The 17,753-nt window shown below is 51.6% G+C and overlaps 1 protein-coding gene across 1 annotated transcript; it reads right to left on the reverse strand.

Moving 5' to 3' along the window:
* Positions 1–2,446: 2,446 nt before the first annotated feature.
* Positions 2,447–15,163, reverse strand: LOC119449294 (uncharacterized). Its single transcript, XM_049666716.1, has 2 exons — positions 13,887–15,163; positions 2,447–2,555 (listed from the first exon to the last, which is right to left on the reverse strand). The coding sequence occupies exons 1-2, from the start codon at positions 15,161–15,163 to the stop codon at positions 2,447–2,449; spliced, it is 1,386 nt and encodes a 461-aa protein (XP_049522673.1).
* Positions 15,164–17,753: the final 2,590 nt, after the last annotated feature.

Below are 17,753 nucleotides of genomic sequence, written 5' to 3' on the forward strand. Positions count from 1 at the left end.
ACGGCGACGCGGTGATGGCAAACGACGGCTGCTGAAGTTCTGACGACCAGTTCAGATGTTCGGCGACGGGTTCGAATCAGCATTCTGGTGGGCTGCAGGTACATGTGACTCAATGACGACGTACGGACGCGGCAGGCGACGGCGACAGAAGCGCGGCACATGTCCCGCGATGCCGCAGGAGAAGCATATCGGCCGATTGTCCCGCGTGCGCCATGGATCTTGCGGCCGGAAGAACTGAGGGGGCATCTGAGGGACAGGAGTGTCGTTGGTCGAGGACGCGACACGACTTCAGCGTACGTCATCGGTGCAGCAATCTGAACTAGCTGGTGGACTGGTGGAAGGGCCTCTGCAACCTGCTCACGGATGGCCTACTGCACGGCCGAGGAAAAAGGTTGGACAGGGTCCTGGGTGAGAGCGAGCAGCGAGAGCTGGCGGGCCACCTCTTCACTAATGAAGGCTTTGATTTGAGGCAGCAGAGACCCGTCATCAGCCTGTCCGTGAGCAGTCACCAAACTGGAAAGGGAGGCCACGTGAGGAACAGTTTTGCGGGCGAGCGCTCGTTGCCGGCGTAATTTGTTGAAGCTTTGACAGTATGTGACTACGGCTGCAACGGTGATAGGATTCTTGGCGATGAGCATTTGAAAAGCGTCGTCGTCAATGCCCTTGAGAATGTGTTTAATCTTATCATCCTCAGTCATCGTTCGGCTTACGCGGTTGCAGAGATCGATGACGTCCTCGATGTAACTAGTTAAAGTCTCGCTTGGCCGTGGCGCTCGTTGGCGAAGAGGCGATATTCGGCGCGAAGCTTTCGCAGGGCAGGACGGCCAAATACCTCCACGAATGCAGTCTTAAAATCATTCCATGTCGCAATAGTTGCTTCATGGTTGCGGAACCAGAGGTGGGCTACATCCGCGAGATAAAAAATCACCGCATATCCACGGGGTGAATGATGATGAGTGGGCGAAGCTCCGGAGGCAATCATCGGTAAACCGTGAATCTTCCGTGTAATTCGCCCAGTCTCGCCGCACTAAATCGAACGATTTACTTCCACCAATGACACGCGCCATATGTGACGTCATTCCTATTTTATAACAGCGCCCTTCATTATAATTGCATCATCTCCCGTTTAAGGGGACGCTAGCACAAACGCGTTAGAAACGTGCAGTCCTCTCTAGTAAGGGGGAGAGGCCACAGCGTCTTACGCAGCCGTTTACACATGCCGGAACGTGCACCGCGTTTGCCGACGCCATCACATGACTGATGAGAGAGCATAACCCCCGTATTCATAAACGCTCCTCGACTTGAACTTGACTTGCCACCGCCTTCAACGCGTTTCGAACGCGCTGCCCAAGGCGGTGGCAAGTTCTATAAGCTTCTTTTTCGCTTCATCCGTCCGCAGGTTAACGAGCCAGACGTGGGACATCTGGTAGGCGCCTATTACAGCAACGTCCTTGATGACGCAGGAAGGTTGGTCGTCAAGGATCGTCTTTGCATCGTCATCGACCCTAACAGGCAAGAGGTGCGTCTGAAGTTGCATTGGGTGGCTTTGGATGTCACGAGCGATAACATTCAGAGGGCATTCAGTGAATACGGCGAATTGAAGGAAGTGACCAATGACAGGTGGAAAGCGGAGGGCTTCGAATGTGCTGACTCTCTGACAAAGTTTGTGCGATTGTTTTTGAAAGAGGGTATCGCACTGGACAACATACCGCACCAGATGCGCCTGGGCAGCGGTACAGTGCTCATTGTGGCGCCAGGACGAGCCCCTCTTTGCCTTCATTGCAAGCACACGGGTCATATACGGCGTGATTGCAGGGTACCGAAGTGCGCCGAATGTCATGCGTTTGGCCATGGACAGGAGGCATGTAGTCGCAGCTACGCCAAAGCCGTGGGCAGATCTACGGTTGTAGACCAAAGCGAGCTTGTCATGGACGAGGAAGAGGCAGAGCAAGCTGCGGCACCTGCGACAGCCGACAAGAGCGGAACCGATCAGGGAGCTGACAAGGAAGTCCGCGTCTCGGGGCTGCAGACGCCGGCCATGACGGTGTCCAGCGTCGGTGAGCACCAAGAGACTGCTACAACGAACGCGGTTGGCGTTGGTCCGGTGTTCCAGGATGAGGGCCCCAAGGGAGAGTCCTCGGACGCGACCAGCGTCTCTCAAACGCAGCAGGCAGCAAGCATAAAGCCAGCGGTCGACGAAAGTGCTCTGGGAGATATGTACGCGGAGACAACCCCGGCAAAGCGTCGCCATGACGACGTGAGTACGGTGTCGCAGGAGCAGCGTCTGAGACAGGTCGAAGCTTCGCTGGAAGCGAATGGGGTGAAGAAGAAACCTCGCAGCGCCGTTCGGACGCGCGCGTCGTCCCTGACAAGGGGCGGCAAGGAGGTGAACTCTTAATACTTAGGGGAAAACTCGGAGCGCCTTGCAGGCGCTCCGAGTTTTCCCCTAAGTATTAGACGCCACTATGGCGACTGCACAAAGCGTCCAGATGGGAAATGAGGGCGTCTTGCCGGCGGTCTCGTCCGGCAGGAAAATTGTGTCGTTGGATGGGTCCCTGCGCGTAGGAACAATTAATGTACGAGGATTAGCGACTAAAAGAAGGCAAAATCAGTTGTATCGTATGGCGATGGAACAAGAATTGGACATAATCGCAGTGCAGGAAACTAAAGTTCAAGGCGAGGACCAGACCGACGGCATGTTACGCCCGTTCTCGGCGCATTATAGTGTGTGCGTCAGTCATGCGGTGGGGACGTCAGGAGGGTGTGTATTATTGGTGCGTAGTTGCTTAGGTATTGTTATACAGTCTGTTATAAGCTGTCCATCGGGCCGCTTTGTAGTTTGTGACTTTGTTTTTGCTGGCAATGAATGGCGCGTGTTTTGTTTGTATGCTCCAACTGACGTTGCACAGCGTCTAGATTATTTCGGCCGCATTAGTGAGTATTGTAACACTGATCGTATACTGATCCTTCTCGGCGATTTTAATTGTGTATGCTCAGCATGAGAGAAAACGAGTACTACGCCGCACCGTGAGACTAGCACGATAAAGTTAATGGATATCATCAACGATTTCGCTCTGGAAGATGTGGGAGAATGTATTACCAGTGGGCATAATGTCCAATTCACGCATTTTCAAGGTTCTAGTCACGCACGCTTAGATCGAGCATATGTGTCGCTGGATATTGTGCCTCTGTGTAAGGATTATTGCGTAACACCCCTCTCCTTCACTGACCATTGCCTCGTGATGTTTAGCATTTGCAGCAAAAAAGAAAGAAAGGGAAAATTTAACTGGGACTCATGGAAAATTAATAATAAACTACTTGATGACGATGTTTTCAAAACTTTAGTACATGAGGGTATACAAGAACTGTACCGTGACAGTAATTCCGAAGCTGAGCCGAAATGGGAAATATTTAAGCAAAAAATTAAAATGAAAGCTGTAGAACGAAGCAGCATACTTAAACATGAAGAACGTATTCACGAGAGACTGTCAAGTTCAAACTTGCAAACTCTTGTCAAAGAAGAGTGTCTAACGCGCGGAACCTTTAAGGGAGATATACGTGCGGTGAAAGAAAAATTGGAGTTGTTAGACATGGAAAGATTTCGGGGTGCAATTATAAGAGCGAGAGCAGAGAAAACGGTAATGGCCGAAAGGCCTACAAAGCGCGCCCTAGGGACGGAAAAAAGTTACGCGCAAGGTAATATAATTGCAGAAATAACATACCATGGTGCCTTGACAAGTGCTAAAGACGAGATTGAGAAAGCCTTTTACGAGTATTACAGTGCTCTGTTTTCTTCAGGTACTGTAGATATGGACCACTTCAAAAGTAAATTTTTGGCGTTCATTCCACAATTAGATGACGAAACAATAGATTGCAGCTTTTAATATCGGTAGGAGAGGTAGAGAAAGCAATCGAAGACCTAAATCCCGGGAAGTCCCCTGGCCCTGACGGGCTCAGTGCGGCTTTGTATAAGACCTTCACGCGAGAAATATCTCCCATATTGGGGAGCTTATTCAATGAGGCCCTTGAGTTTAAATCTCTGCCTCCTTCATTTCTCACTTCCCATACCATTTTTATTCCGAAAACGAACGATTCTATCAAACTTCGGCAGGTATCAGCCTATCGTCCTATCAGTCTGACAAATGTTGATTACAAAATTTTTATGAAAATAGTGGCTAGAAGGTTGCAAAGCGTAATAAAAGAAATAGTGGGCCCGCATCAAACATGTGGAATAAAGGGCAGAAGCATCTTTACCAACATTCACAAAGTGAGGTGTGTATTAGAGTGTTGTGACGTCATGAAGGGTGCAGTTGCGATGCTCCAGATTTATTTTGAGAAGGCCTTTGTCCGCGTGCCACATGACTCACTTATAACTGTCTTAGAACATGCAAATGTTGGCACAGTAATAACTGAAGCTGTTCGTATGGCGTACAGTGGTTGTAGCACTAGGCTCATTGTTAACAAAGAAGTTGGAAATCTCATCCAAGTGCGTCGCTCAGTTCGCCAAAGTTGTCCTATTTCCCCTCTCCTTTTTTGCATGTTTATTGAAAGCTTTTGCCTAAGTATTATAAACCGCAGTACAATTAGTGGCTTCAGGCTACATGCATCTCAAGTACGCGTTCTGGCCTATGCAGACGATATAGGTGTTTTTTGTTCAAATCTCGAAAGTATAGCGGAGGTTATTACCATTGTAAAACGTTTTTGTCGGGTAAGCGGCAGTGCAGTCAATTGGGGAAAATGTATTGGTTTTTGGCATGCCGATTGGGATCTCACGCCACAGTTTTTCCTAAATGTGCAGTGGGTAACAACCCCGGTGAAGTATTTAGGCGTACCCTTAGAAAATTACACCGACAGTGATCCCTATTGGAGGAGACAGACAGAAGAAATCCGAGAAAAAGCCGCGAAATTGAAGGGCAGAGATTTATCAATCTTTGCACGTGCAACGGTTTGCAATTTGTTTTTCATTAGTAAATTGTGGTATGTGTTACAAGTGCTCTACTGTTCTCGAGTGAATGTGCAGAGACTTCATCGAGTTTTTGCCGTGTTTATATGGGGATCGACATGGGAACGAACAAGTCGGACGAACCTTTTTCGGCGTGTTCGTGATGGTGGCTTAAGCTTATCGCATTTATTTCTGAGACAGCTTGTAAATCGTTTTTTGTACCTTCGAGATGTTCAGGATCCTTTCCTGCGCACAGTTTGCCAAGTACGACTGGTCAGTGCTTTGACCAACTTTGTCATCTCTTCCAGTAAAATGGAAGGTCGACTACAGGGTTACCTTAAAGAGGTTGTTGAGTCGTGTCGCTTCCTGGAGGCCCGTTTCTCGATTGAATATTTAAGCGCAGTGTCTCGAAAGAAATTGTATAATGATTTATGTGATATTGTTCTCCCAATTCCATTGTACCGGACTCATTTCTCGGGCGGAAAGTGGCGCAAGGTGCTGAAACGTGTAAAAAGCATGCCTGTGCGTCCTGGGGTGAAAATCTTCTTCTTTAAATTACATGCAGGCGTTTTGCCAGTTAAGACTTGGCTTTCTGATAAGGGATTCTTCGTTCCGTGGGGTGATCACTGTTTCTTGTGCCGGAAACCTGAAACGATTGAACACGTGTTCCTGGAATGCTGGGATGGCGTGTTCTTCTGGGATGTCCTGCAAAGGACCTTAAAGAAGGATTTCCCTTTGGATGCACAGGGAATAAGGTACCTAATGGTTGATAACGAGGATGGTTTTCCATATGATATAACTATGTTAATGGCTCTGCATAGTATTTGGACGTCACGCATGGCTGTTCGCCATGCAGACGTTGATGCTCGCCCTGCAATAGACTACTTTCGCGAGTCTCTCATTTCATTTGTCGAAATGGAAAAAGTGAAAAAGTGTGTACCCGATTGGGTGCCCCGTATGGAAGGCTTGTTACACATGAAACAGTTCTAAAATTATGAATTTGTCACTACGTGGTTGACTGTTGTACCAATGCAATAAAGAAAAAGAAAAGCTTCGTGGCGTAGTGGTTAGCGCCGCGCGTTCGGAAGCGAGGGGTCCCTGGTTCGATTCCGCGCTACGGACTCAACTTTCGGAATTTCTTTTTTTCATAAAAGTAGACGTGGCTACCTATTACTACTACATACTACAGAGGAGGGACAGACCCACACCCTAAGGAGCTTCGCCTCTAAAAATAACGTCTGTGCGTTTAGTCCAATCGCACCATTTGTTGTCGTTGCTCACCCGTTCGTACGACGAAAGCCAGTCGTCGACGTCAGTATCAGCGGTGCCGCTGAATACAGCTGGGTCTCGTTGACGACGGCACCGCAGGTGACTGGCCCAGTTGGCTACGAAGTTGGCCGCTTACCGGCATCGTCTGGTATGGTCGTGAGGGCAGCGGCAGGTAGAGTGTGACTCCGGAGTTCCAGGGCGAGTTGTTAGGATACCCAGCACCTCCACCAAATTATGTGGGGCTTATTGGCATTTAAGCCCAGTCACGTTAGGTTCAGCGCAAAGAGTACCCGAGCAGTTCCAGCCATACGCCAGCGTAAGGAAAACCAGCGACACCGATCCTTCTCTTTCTTCCTCACTTCTGGAGCCATGCGACCACAGTGACGCTTGTGCTATCTTCGTCATTACAATATATATATATATATATATATATATATATATATATATATATTGTAAAGGCGTTGATTACACGCAAGCGTTAGGACTGACCGTTCGATCAGTTCAGGGAACCGCGAGTGCGAGCGGCGTAGTCCGAGCGATGCGCTGGAGAGACTCACCCACTAGACAGCTCTGGTAAAAATGCCCCACTGAATCACTACAATTACCCCGGTGACAAAAAAGGGAGCCGTCCGGCGACCTAACAGTTCGTCACTATTAGGGGATCATAAAACGGCTTGAGGCGCTCGACGTTGACAATGTCGCGTCCGCGACGGCGCATGTCGGAAGATGGTTGAACGGGCCATAGCCTCCTATTTATGACTTGACTTGCCAACGCCTTCAACGCAAAAGATATAGGAGGCTATGAACGGGCTCAATCACATAGTTGATGGGTGATGCACGCACGACGATGCGGTAGGGACCTTCATACTTAGGCATTAACTTGGAAGACAGACCAGGTGCTGCGGAAGGAACTAAGAGCCACACAAGTGCTCCAGGAAGAAAGGCGGGCACAGAGGTAGTGTCACCGCGAGTGTTCTTCTGGCGCTCTTGGTCATTAGAGGTGAAAGCCCGGGTGAGGTCGCGGCACTCTTCGGCATATCTCACCGTATCGGAAATGGGCGCACATTGAGATGCGTCGGGCCGGTATGGTAGCATTGTGTCGATGGTGTGCGATTGGTACCTGCCATACAATAAGAAATATGGCGAATATGGTGAAAATCTAGTAGTGCTCTGCGTAGCGGTATTGTACGCGTAGGTGACGAAGGGCAGAATGGCGTCCCAGTTTGTATGGTCGGAGGAAACTTACATTGAGAGCATGTCGCCGAGCGTACGGTTGGACCGTTCCGTCAATTCATTGGTTTGAGGATGGTACGCCGCTGTTGTGCGATGAACAACGTGGCACTCTTTGAGAATAGCTTCAACTACTTCGGAGAGGAAGACACGTCCGCGGTCACTGAGCAGCTCCTGGGGTGGCCCATGACGTAGGATGAATCGACGAAGCAGGAAGGAGGCAACGTCGCGCGCTGTAGTTGCCGGAAGCGCCGCAGTTTCAGCGTATCGCGTAAGGTGGTCAATCGCCACAATGGCCAAGTGGTTTCCAGCCGATGTCATTGGAAGGGGCCCGTACAAATCTATACCGACGCGCCCAAAGGGCCGGGTGGGGCAAGGTAAAGGTTTCAGCCCAGCTGGAGAGAGGCGGGGTGAAGATTTCCGGCACTGGCAATCGGGACAAGAGCTTACGAACTTTTGAACGTAGCTGTACATGCCCCGCCAGTAATACCGCTGTTGAAGGCGCTGGTAAGTATTGAAAACGCCAGAGTGGGCACACTGGGGATCGGCGTGGAAAGCTGCGCATATTTCGGAACGCAGGCTGCGAGGCACTACTAACAACCACTGGCGGCCGTCGGAGCTGTAATTGCACCGGTGAAGCAGGTCGTCGCGAATGGCGAAATGGTGAGCTTGACGGCGCAACGCGCGGGTCGTTGACCTGGTCGATGGATCAGAGAGCCAGCCTATAAGCGACGCCATCCAGGGGTCCTTGCGCTGCTCGGAAGCGATGGTGCGAAGGTCGATGGAAGACACAGGCAACTGAGATATATTGTTGTCAGCCAAGGGAGAGCGCGAGAGGGCATCGGCATCCTAGTGCTGTCGTCCGCTGCGGTAGAGTACGCGGATGTGGTAGTCTTGCAGGCGAAGTGCCCAACGTGCAAGACGACCGGACGGATCTTTCAATGACGCCAGCCAAGATAGTGCGTGGTGGTCCGTAATGACATCAAATGGGCGGCCATACAAATATTGCCGGAACTTAGTAAGAGCCCAGGTGATCGCCAGACATTCTTTTTCTGTCATGGTGTAACCGTTCTCGGCTTTCGTGAGCGTTCGGCTGGCATAAGCGACGACATACTCAGGGAACCGTTGCGTGCGTTGCGCGAGGACAGCGCCAAGGCCAACACCGCTGGCATCTGTGTGGACCTCTGTAGGGGCCGTGGGGTCGTAGTGGCGCAAAATTGGGGGGGGGGGGGGAAGTCAGCAAACGACGAAGACTTGTGGACGCCTCGTCGCACTCTGATGACCACGAGGTGAGGAGCCCGTGGCTCCCTAGGAGCTTCGTCAGGGGTGATATGATGGCGGCGAAATTCCGAATGAAGCGTCTGAAGTATGAGCGTAGACCGATGAAACTGCGCAATTCTTTGATGGACCTTGGCTTGGGGAATTCGGCAACGGCGCGAAGTTTGTCGGGGTCAGGGAGAATTCCGTCCTTGGATACGACATAGCCAAGTATCGTGAGTTGCCGTGCAGCAAATGGGCACTTCTTTATGTTTAATTGTAGGCGGGCGTTCGATAAACACGTCAAAACACGCCGGAGGCGTTCGAGGTGCGTGGGGAAGTCGGGCGCGAAAACTACAGTGTCGTCAAGATATTACAAACATGTGTGCCACTTTAAGCCTCGCAGAACTGTGCCCATCATGTGCTCGAATGTCGCGGGCGCATTACAGTCCAAAAGGCATGACGTCAAACTCGTACAAGCCGTCGGGCGTGATAAAGGCTGTTTTCGGTTGATCGACTTCTTCCATAGGCACTTGCCAATACCCGGAGCGCAAATCGAGAGATGAAAAGAACTCGGCTCCTTGCAGGCAGTCAATTGCGTTGTCTATGCGTGGCAGGGGATAGACGTCCTTGCGAGTGATCTTGTTGAGCCGGCGATAATCGACGCAAAACCTTACGGAGCCGTCCTTCTTTGCAACAAGTACGACAGGAGAAGCCCATGGATTTTTCGAGGGTCGAATTACTTCGCGCCGGAGCATGTTGTCGACTTGCTCGTTAATCACACGACGTTCGCTGGCAGAAATGCGATACGGGCGTTGTCGCAATGGTGGGTGAGAGCCAGTGTCTATGTGGTGCGTTACAGTTGAAGTCCGACCCAAGGAAACTTGCCCCACGTCGAAAGACGAACGAAATTCTTCCAAGAGGGACAGCAGCTGGGAACGCTGGGCCGCTGTAAGGGTTCCAGTGATGGGAGAACCAAATACATCTCTGGGCAATGCGTCAGATGTAGAAACAGCACTGAGCGTACGGTAGGTGGCGCAATTCGGGTAGTCGGGCACGTCGATAACTTGCACGTCGTCGATGGCTTCCACGGTACGAACACATTCTCCTCGGAGCAGCATGACAGAGTATGGGCACGGGTTACAAACGAAAATTGTGCTAGTGCCCTTGATGATGTCCACGGTCGCAAACGGTAGCAACAGGCCCTTCCGTGCGAGGAAACGGCCAGACGGTGATAGAATGCAATGGGGTTCGAGAGGCCACTGCAGTGCATGGACACGATCATTGAGGTGTTGGGAGCAACCTGAGTGTCGGCTTCGACGATCAGTTTCCTGGAAAGCGACAGAGCGTCAGTGGGCGTCAAATCTAGCAGCGGCGATAGTTCTATTTCGGCCCGTGCGCAACGATAACGGCATTGTGGCGCGAGAGAAAATCGCAGCCGAGGATGACATCGTGAGAGCAGGAGGAAATGATGAATTCTATGGCGTATACAACGTCCTGAATTTCTACACGAGCAGTGCAAGACGCCAAGGGTCGAATGTGATGTGCACTGGCAGTGCGAAGGGATAGTCCGGACAGGGGCGTCGTGACTTTCCGAAGTAAGCGGCAAAGTGTAGCGTCCATAACACATACGGCTGCTCCTGTGTCCACGAGTGCAGACGCGTGGACACCGTCGACAAACACATCTATCACATTGGATGGGCTGCAATGAGGACTTGTGCACTTCGACGTTGCCGCAGCCCTTGCCTCTTGGACTGCGACTGTTAGTTTTCCTCATCCTGAGGGGCGGCACGAGGTCGCATCGGCGATAGCGAGATGGGGAACGGCAGGTGTTCGGCGGCGGGCGGTATGTCGGTGACACACCGGAAGGTTAGTTAGATGGACGGAGCGAACGGTTTGGCATGGATGATACGACGCTGGGCGGCTGCACACGATTACAGAAATGAGCCACGTGACCGGCATAGCCACAGGCAAAGCATATAGGCAGGTTGTCAGACGTACGCCACCGGTTCGCTGTGGCTGCTCCTGCCCACGTCGGAGCACGCCCTGTATGGAGCGGCTGGTGATATGACTGTATAGCGGGCTGCACTGGTGGCCTAGCCACGACGTCGGCATAAGTGAGGGGCACAGGTGCAGAGAGTGGGTGGGGCCTCGCGACGACTTCAGCGTAGCTGAGCGGTGCTGGTGCCAGGGACTGTTGGGGTGGAGCCACGACCTCGGTGTAGCTCAGTGGCACAGGTGCAGTAACATGGTGGCGTTGGTCGGGCAATACGTCGGCGATTTCTTGCTCGATGGCGCGGCGGAGTGGATGCACGATAGTCGAAGCGGGCTGTGGCACATGCGGCGGCTGAGCGAAGGTTACCAAGGAGAGTTGGTGCGCTGCTTCCTCCCAAATGAATGCCTTCATTTCTGCAAGCAGTGCGGTCTGGTCGAAGGTGGTAGCCAGACCAGCGATGTGTTCGTCGCTTGAGGTAGACCGAGGAGTCAATGAGCGCTGCCTGCGTAGCTCCTCGTAACTTTGGCATAACATAACAATCTCTGTGACGGATTGTGTGTTCTTGGCGAGCAGCATGTTGAAAGCGGCGTGCTCGATTCCCTTCATGACGTTTCTGATTCTGTCTGATTCTGACATTGTCGCGTCCACGCGCTTACACAAGTCCAGGATATCTTCGATATAGCTAGTGAAGGACTCTCCTGGCTGTTGGGCTCGTTCTCGCACGCGGGATTCTGCGGGATTCAGCAGGACGACCAAACACAAGTGGTGGAGAGTGCTACGCTCGAACGCATCCTGGAGCTTCGATCCCGTACCCTCTCTTCAACCATGTCTGAGGACGCATCTCAGCCGACGACCCAGCAAACGCCTCCTACACCCTCCGTCGTGCGCTCTGGTCTACCCCGCACCTCCACCACTTGTAAAGGCGTTTATTGCACGCAAGCGTTAGAGCTGACGGTTCGATCAGTGCAGGGAACCGCGAGCGCGAGCGGCGTAGTCCGAGCGAGGCGCTGGAGAGACTGAGCCACTAGACAGCGCTGGTAAGGATGCCCCACTGCATCGTCCCTCTTCTTCACTACAATATATATATATATATATATATATATATATATATATATATATATTGTCACGTTCTAGGAGAACAGACGACCTGAAGCGTTGAGGCGTTGAGCGTCGAGTCCCTGACCGCCAGCTGAACAAACGCAAAAGCTCAGGCACCCGCGCGTGGATCGGAGTAACTTCGTCTGCCTCTTCGCTGGCGCCCGTCAAAGCAGGTGCCGGCGCATGGCGCGTGGATTAGCGCGCGTCTTCGGCTTTCTAATTATGTCCCACATGTTGCAAGGTGTGGCATTATTCTCCCTCCTCGGAAGAGCATCGACTCGATGCTAAAAGAAGCACACACACTACAGGAAGAACGTAGAAGTACACGCGTGGAAGACACATGCACACACGAACGCTGGCTGACGCGCAGTCATAAAACGCAGGGCAATGTCACTGAGGCAATGATTGTCCACGACAAAAATAAATAAAACAAAAGGAATGGCATGGTCCACAAACTATGGTGGTTATGGAGTGCGGTAAGGTTTCAGCCGCACAACGTGCACAATCTCGGGTAGTGTCTTTCGACGTCGTGTAGGTTGGCTGCCGTCAGGAAGAACCTCGTAGTTGACGTCACTCACTCGCCGCAGCACTTTATAAGGTCCGAAGTACCGGCTGAGAAGTTTCTCGGATAGGCCTTTGCAGCGGACAGGAGTCCAGACCAGAACCCGATCTCCTGGTTGGTACTCAACTTGGCGATGGCGGAGGTTGTAGTGGCCTGTGTCGATGCACTGCTGTTTCTTGATGTTCGTGCGAGCCAGTTGGCGTGCTTCCTCGGCTCGCTGCACGAAGAGCTCGGCGTCTTGGTCAAGACCATCAAAGGTGTCGCATGGAAGCATTGCTTCAAGCATGGTCTGAACTTCACGACCGTAAACAAGGTAGAATGGCGTGAAGCGGGTGGTCTCTTGCGTCGCGGTGTTGTACGCAAACGTTACGTAGGGAAGTACTTCATCCCACGTTTTGTGCTGAACGTCTACGTACATAGAGAGCATGTCAGTCATAGTTTTGTTGAGCCTTTCGGTCAGTCCATTTGTCTGCGGGTGATAGGCAGTCGTCTTTCGATGCGTCGTGTAACTTAATAGGAAGACGTCTTCAATGAGCCGTGCCGTAAATGCCTTTCCTCGGTCGGTAATGACGCACGATGGGGCGCCATGACGCAGCACAATGTTGTTCACAAAAAATTGCGCAACCTCGGAAGCAGTGCCTCGAGGCAGAGCGTTTGCTTCAGCATAGCGCGTCAAATAATCTGTGGCGATGATTATAAACTTGTTTCCCGAAGATGACTGAGGAAACGGGCCCAAGAGATCCATGCCGACTTGGTCAAAAGGTGTCGAGAAGATGGGTCATGACAAGTCAAAGTAATACCCGAGGTTCGGACCTAGGGTTCCTTGTCACCTAAGCAGGCAACACGTAAGTGCGCTTTTTACTAAATGTGATAGGGGTGCAGTGGCGAGTTGCCATTGTACGATTTGTCGCCTCTGGCTAATAACACTGGTTCTATGTAGCTTGTGGCCCGGATTCTTCTCTTGGCTATGAGGGGTTATCAATATGAGTGATTATCGGCGTGCTCTGCCAGTGCGTTCGACGTTTCTTGTTGTTGCGACGTCCATCGAGTTCCTTTAACTTGTATTGCCAGTTTCGCCGATGTAACCAGCTGCCGTCTGCGCTGGTATCTTGTAGACACACCAGGTAGTCTTGCTGTCTAATCGATCTTTCACGTTAACAAGCTGATTTCTCAGTTTGTTGGAGGGCATGTGCGCAACGCGAAGGTCATACCTTGAAAAGATACGGCTTAGAGCTTCGCTGACGCCAGGAACATATGGAACGCCGGCGCGTCTTCGGAACGACTTGCCCTGGGATGGCCTGGGATGGAGGACACGATCTTCATTAGTCTTAATAAATTTCTTTGGGTACCCGTTCGTCATTAATTCGCGATGGATTGTCTGAAGTTCTTTCCTGATTTCGTCGTCACTTGAACAGATGCGTGTTGCCCGCGTCACCAGAGAAGAAACAACGGATTGCTTGTGACAAGCTGGGTGGCACGAATTAAAATTTAGGTAGTGTCCGGTATGCGTCGCTTTCCTGTGCACAGCAAACGAGAGCTTATTTCCGGTTCGGCCCACCTGGACGTCGAGGAAGGGAAGGCTGCTGTCGCACTCGTATTCTGCGGTAAACTGTATTGCTGCCTCTATCGAGTTGAGAACACGCAGGAGCCGTGGGGCATCATTCTTATTTAGGATGCAGAAGCAGTCGTCCACGTAGCGGACGAATATCTTGGGCGCGGGAGCGAAGTCGGCAAGGGCCTTCTGTTCAACTAGCTCCATGACCAAATTGGCCGTAGTAACGGAGATGGAGGCCCCCATGGCGGTTCCGTGGATCTGCTTATAACACTGCTTGCGGTAGGTGAAATACGTGTTGCTTAGGCAAAATTCTAGCAGCTCGCAGACGTCCTGTACCTCCAAAGGTGTGCGCTCTGCGAGCGTTTCGTCCGCCAGCAGGACCTTCGTGCACGCCGCTACGGCCAAGTCGACAGGCACGGAAGTGAAGAGCGCTCTGACGTCGAAGGATACCATCACGTCTTCTTCATCCAGGGAAATGTCGCGCACTTTTTCCACGAAAGCTGACGAATTGGCAATGTGCGTTGCTGTTTTTCCGGCGAGTGGGCCCAACACTTGGTGTAGGTAACCCGAAAGTCGGTGCAGTGGCGACCTTGTGAAGTCGACGATGGGCCGTAGCGGAACGCCTGGCTTGTGTACTTTGGGCAGGCCGTAAATTGCAGGTGCAGACCCATTGGTACACAGGAGGCGATAGTAAAGGTGCTTGTGCTGCGGCGGCACGAACTTAAAAATATTGGAGAGTAGCTTCTGCAGTTTCGTTTGAAGGCTTGCCGTGGGATCTTTTTGTATGGTTACGTAAGTATCCCCGTCCAAAAGCAAATCCGTCATCTTCTGATCGTACTCACTTCTGTTGAGTATTACGACGGCATTTCCCTTGTCCGCAGGAAGTATGGCAATGGAGAGGTTGTTTCGGAGGCCCTTGACGACGTCTTTCTCAGCCGGTGAAGGCCGGGCTTGAGGGTCGCGTGTCCGCCACTTGGACAGAACACCGATAGCGCGGGTACGAGCTTCGTCTCTTACTTCGGAAGGAAGCTGTGCGACGGCTCGCTCCACGGCGCAGACCATTCTCGTCGGGTTAGGTGAGGCACCAGAATTGAAGTTTAATCCCTTGCGTAGAACGGCAGCTTCAGAAGCAGTAAGCTTGTACGAGGACAAGTTGAGAACGGCAGCTTTAGTTTGGGCGGGCTGCTGCGGCCTGAGTGCGTCCAATTTGGTTTCTTGCGACTGCCTGCAATTGCGTTCCCTTAGCGTCGCCATGAAATTGGCGTGAAGCTGTACGTCGGGGAAGTCCGTAGCAATGACGTGTTCGAGCTGACGCCTTGCGAAAAAAGTCTCGGTTTCCAATTTCTTGATTTTCTGTCGGCATTCTTGAGCGCGTGCTGACACTAATTTCTTCTCGGCTTGTCGGATTATCTTGTGGCCCCACGCTGACGCTACCGGTGTCTTCAAGCGTAGACTTTTTGGAACAAGGCCTTCCATTTTGCAGGTCCGGTTGAAGGACAAATGGCACTTGAAGGCGGCTATTCTCGACGTAAGCGACACAAACTGGCGAATCTTCGTTACGACGTCTTGTCCGTAGTTATTTCTGTATGATATGTAGTCAAGAATTCGACGAAAGTTCGTCTGGTCAGGTAACATGATGAGGAAGAAGATGCGGTCACTGACCAAGTCAAAGTAATACACAGAGACGTTTCGGGACCCGTACGGGTTCCTTGTTCACACTAAGCAGGCAAGAGCCGTAAGTCGCTTTTTATACTAAAATGTGACGTAATGAGCGGGTGTAGCTGGCAGGGAGATTGCCATCTGTCCTGTTGATAGTGTCCTCCGTGGTCTGAATAAACACTGATTCTAATAGTAATCTTGTGGCCGGATTCTTCTCCTTGGCTATTATAGTGGCGTTATCCCAACTGATGCAGTGACCGTGATTATCGGCGTGCTCTGCCAGTGCGTTCGACGCTTTCTTGTTGTTGCAGACGTCCCTCCGAAATTTTAATTCGTGCCACCCAGCTTGTCACAAGCAATCCGTTGTTTCTTCTCTGGTGACGCGGGCAACACGCATCTGTTCAAGTGACGACGAAATCAGGAAAGAACTTCAGACAATCCATCGCGAATTAATGACGAACGGGTACCCAAAGAAATTTATTAAGACTAATGAAGATCGTGTCCTCCATCCCAGGCCATCCCAGGGCAAGTCGTTCCGAAGACGCGCCGGCGTTCCATATGTTCCTGGCGTCAGCGAAGCTCTAAGCCGTATCTTTTCAAGGTATGACCTTCGCGTTGCGCACATGCCCTCCAACAAACTGAGAAATCAGCTTGTTAACGTGAAAGATCGATTAGACAGCAAGAGCTACCCTGGTGTTGTCTACAAGATACCATGCGCAGACTGCAGCTGCAGTTACATCGGCGAAACTGGCAACTTCACCAGAAGATTAAAGGAACATCGGAGGGACGTCTGCAACAACAAGAAAGCGTCGAACGCACTGGCAGAGCACGCCGATAATCACGGTCACTGCATCAGTTGGGATAACGCCACTATAATAGCCAAGGAGAAGAATCCGGCCACAAGATTACTATTAGAATCAGTGTTTATTTCTTCGAGGTGGGTCAATGGGTTTCAGTAATCCCGCAGGCTTCACAGCTGGCGACTTCCGGCGCTGGCACTCACGACAGGCTTGGACATACCGTTTAACGCAAGTGGCGAGTTTCGGCCAATAGTACGATTTGCGCACTCTAGCAAGGGTTCTGGTGTAGCCTAGGTGGCCAGACGGAGGTTCATCGTGGCAGGCGAACAGAATTTCGGCACGAAGCTCTGCTGGCACGACCAAAAGGTAAGTTTTGTGGCTGGCATCGGAGTTCTTCTTGTACAGTACGCCCTGTCGTAAACAAAAGGACGACAGTCCGCGAGCTAATTGACGGGGCAGAGTGGCGTTGCGGCCTTCTAGATGTTCGATAATAGGGCGCAATTCCTCATCTACGCGCTGCAGTTGGGACAAATCTGTCACACTTACAGCTTCAAGGAAAGCGCTGTCGTCCTCAATGTCGTTATCAGGAGATTCGACAGGCGCGCGCGACAACGTGTCGGCGTCTTCGTGCGTGCGCCCGGACTTGTATGCGATGGTCACATCGTATTCCTGCAGGCGTAGGCTCCACCGTGCCAGTCGTCCAGAAGGATCCCTCAAGTTTGCGAGCCAGCACAACGAGTGGTGATCTGTCACGACCTTGAATGGGCGGCCGTAAAGGTAAGGCCGAAACTTTGCAAGAGCCCATATGACCGCAAGGCACTCTTTCTCCGTAGTGGTGAAGTTGGACTCCGGGCGCGATAGAGTGCGACTTGCGAAAGCGATAACTCGTTCAACGCCCTCCTGCCGTTGTACGAGTACCGCACCCAAGCCAATGTTACTGGCGTCGGTATGAATTTCTGTCTCCGCCTGTTCGTCAAAGTGTCCAAGAACGGGCGGTGAAGCTAAGCGGTGTCGGAGCTCGGTGAAAGCGGCTTCTTGGTGAGCGCTCCAAGTGAACGGCATATCGTTTCTTGTGAGACGGGTAAGCGGTTCAGCAATCCTCGAAAAATTACTGATAAAGCGCCGATAGTACGCACACAGACCCAGGAAGCGCCGGACACTTTTCTTATCGGTAGGGGTTGGAAAAGCGGCCACAGCAGCAGTTTTGTCGGGATCAGGACGGACGCCGTTCGCGCTGACGACATGACCGAGAAACTTCAGCTCTTGGTAGCCGAAGTGACATTTCTGAGGCTTTAGTGTAAGGTTAGCCGATCGGATTGCCTCGAGTACCTGACGGAGTCGGATAAGATGCTCAGAAAAACTGGCTGAAAAAACGACGACATCAT

The sequence above is a fragment of the Dermacentor silvarum genome, chromosome 4, assembly GCF_013339745.2.
Source record: "Dermacentor silvarum isolate Dsil-2018 chromosome 4, BIME_Dsil_1.4, whole genome shotgun sequence".
Taxonomy (NCBI): Eukaryota; Metazoa; Arthropoda; class Arachnida; order Ixodida; family Ixodidae; genus Dermacentor; species Dermacentor silvarum.

Coding starts and splice junctions, on each gene's coding strand:
- LOC119449294 (XM_049666716.1), bottom strand. CDS start 15,163: ATGGCGACGCTAAGGGAACGCAATTGCAGGCAGTCGCAAGAAACCAAA. Junction 2,556..13,886: donor CGAACCGGAAATAAGCTCTC/GTTTGCTGTGCA, acceptor TCCTACGCGCAG/GGACCCATCCAACGACACAA.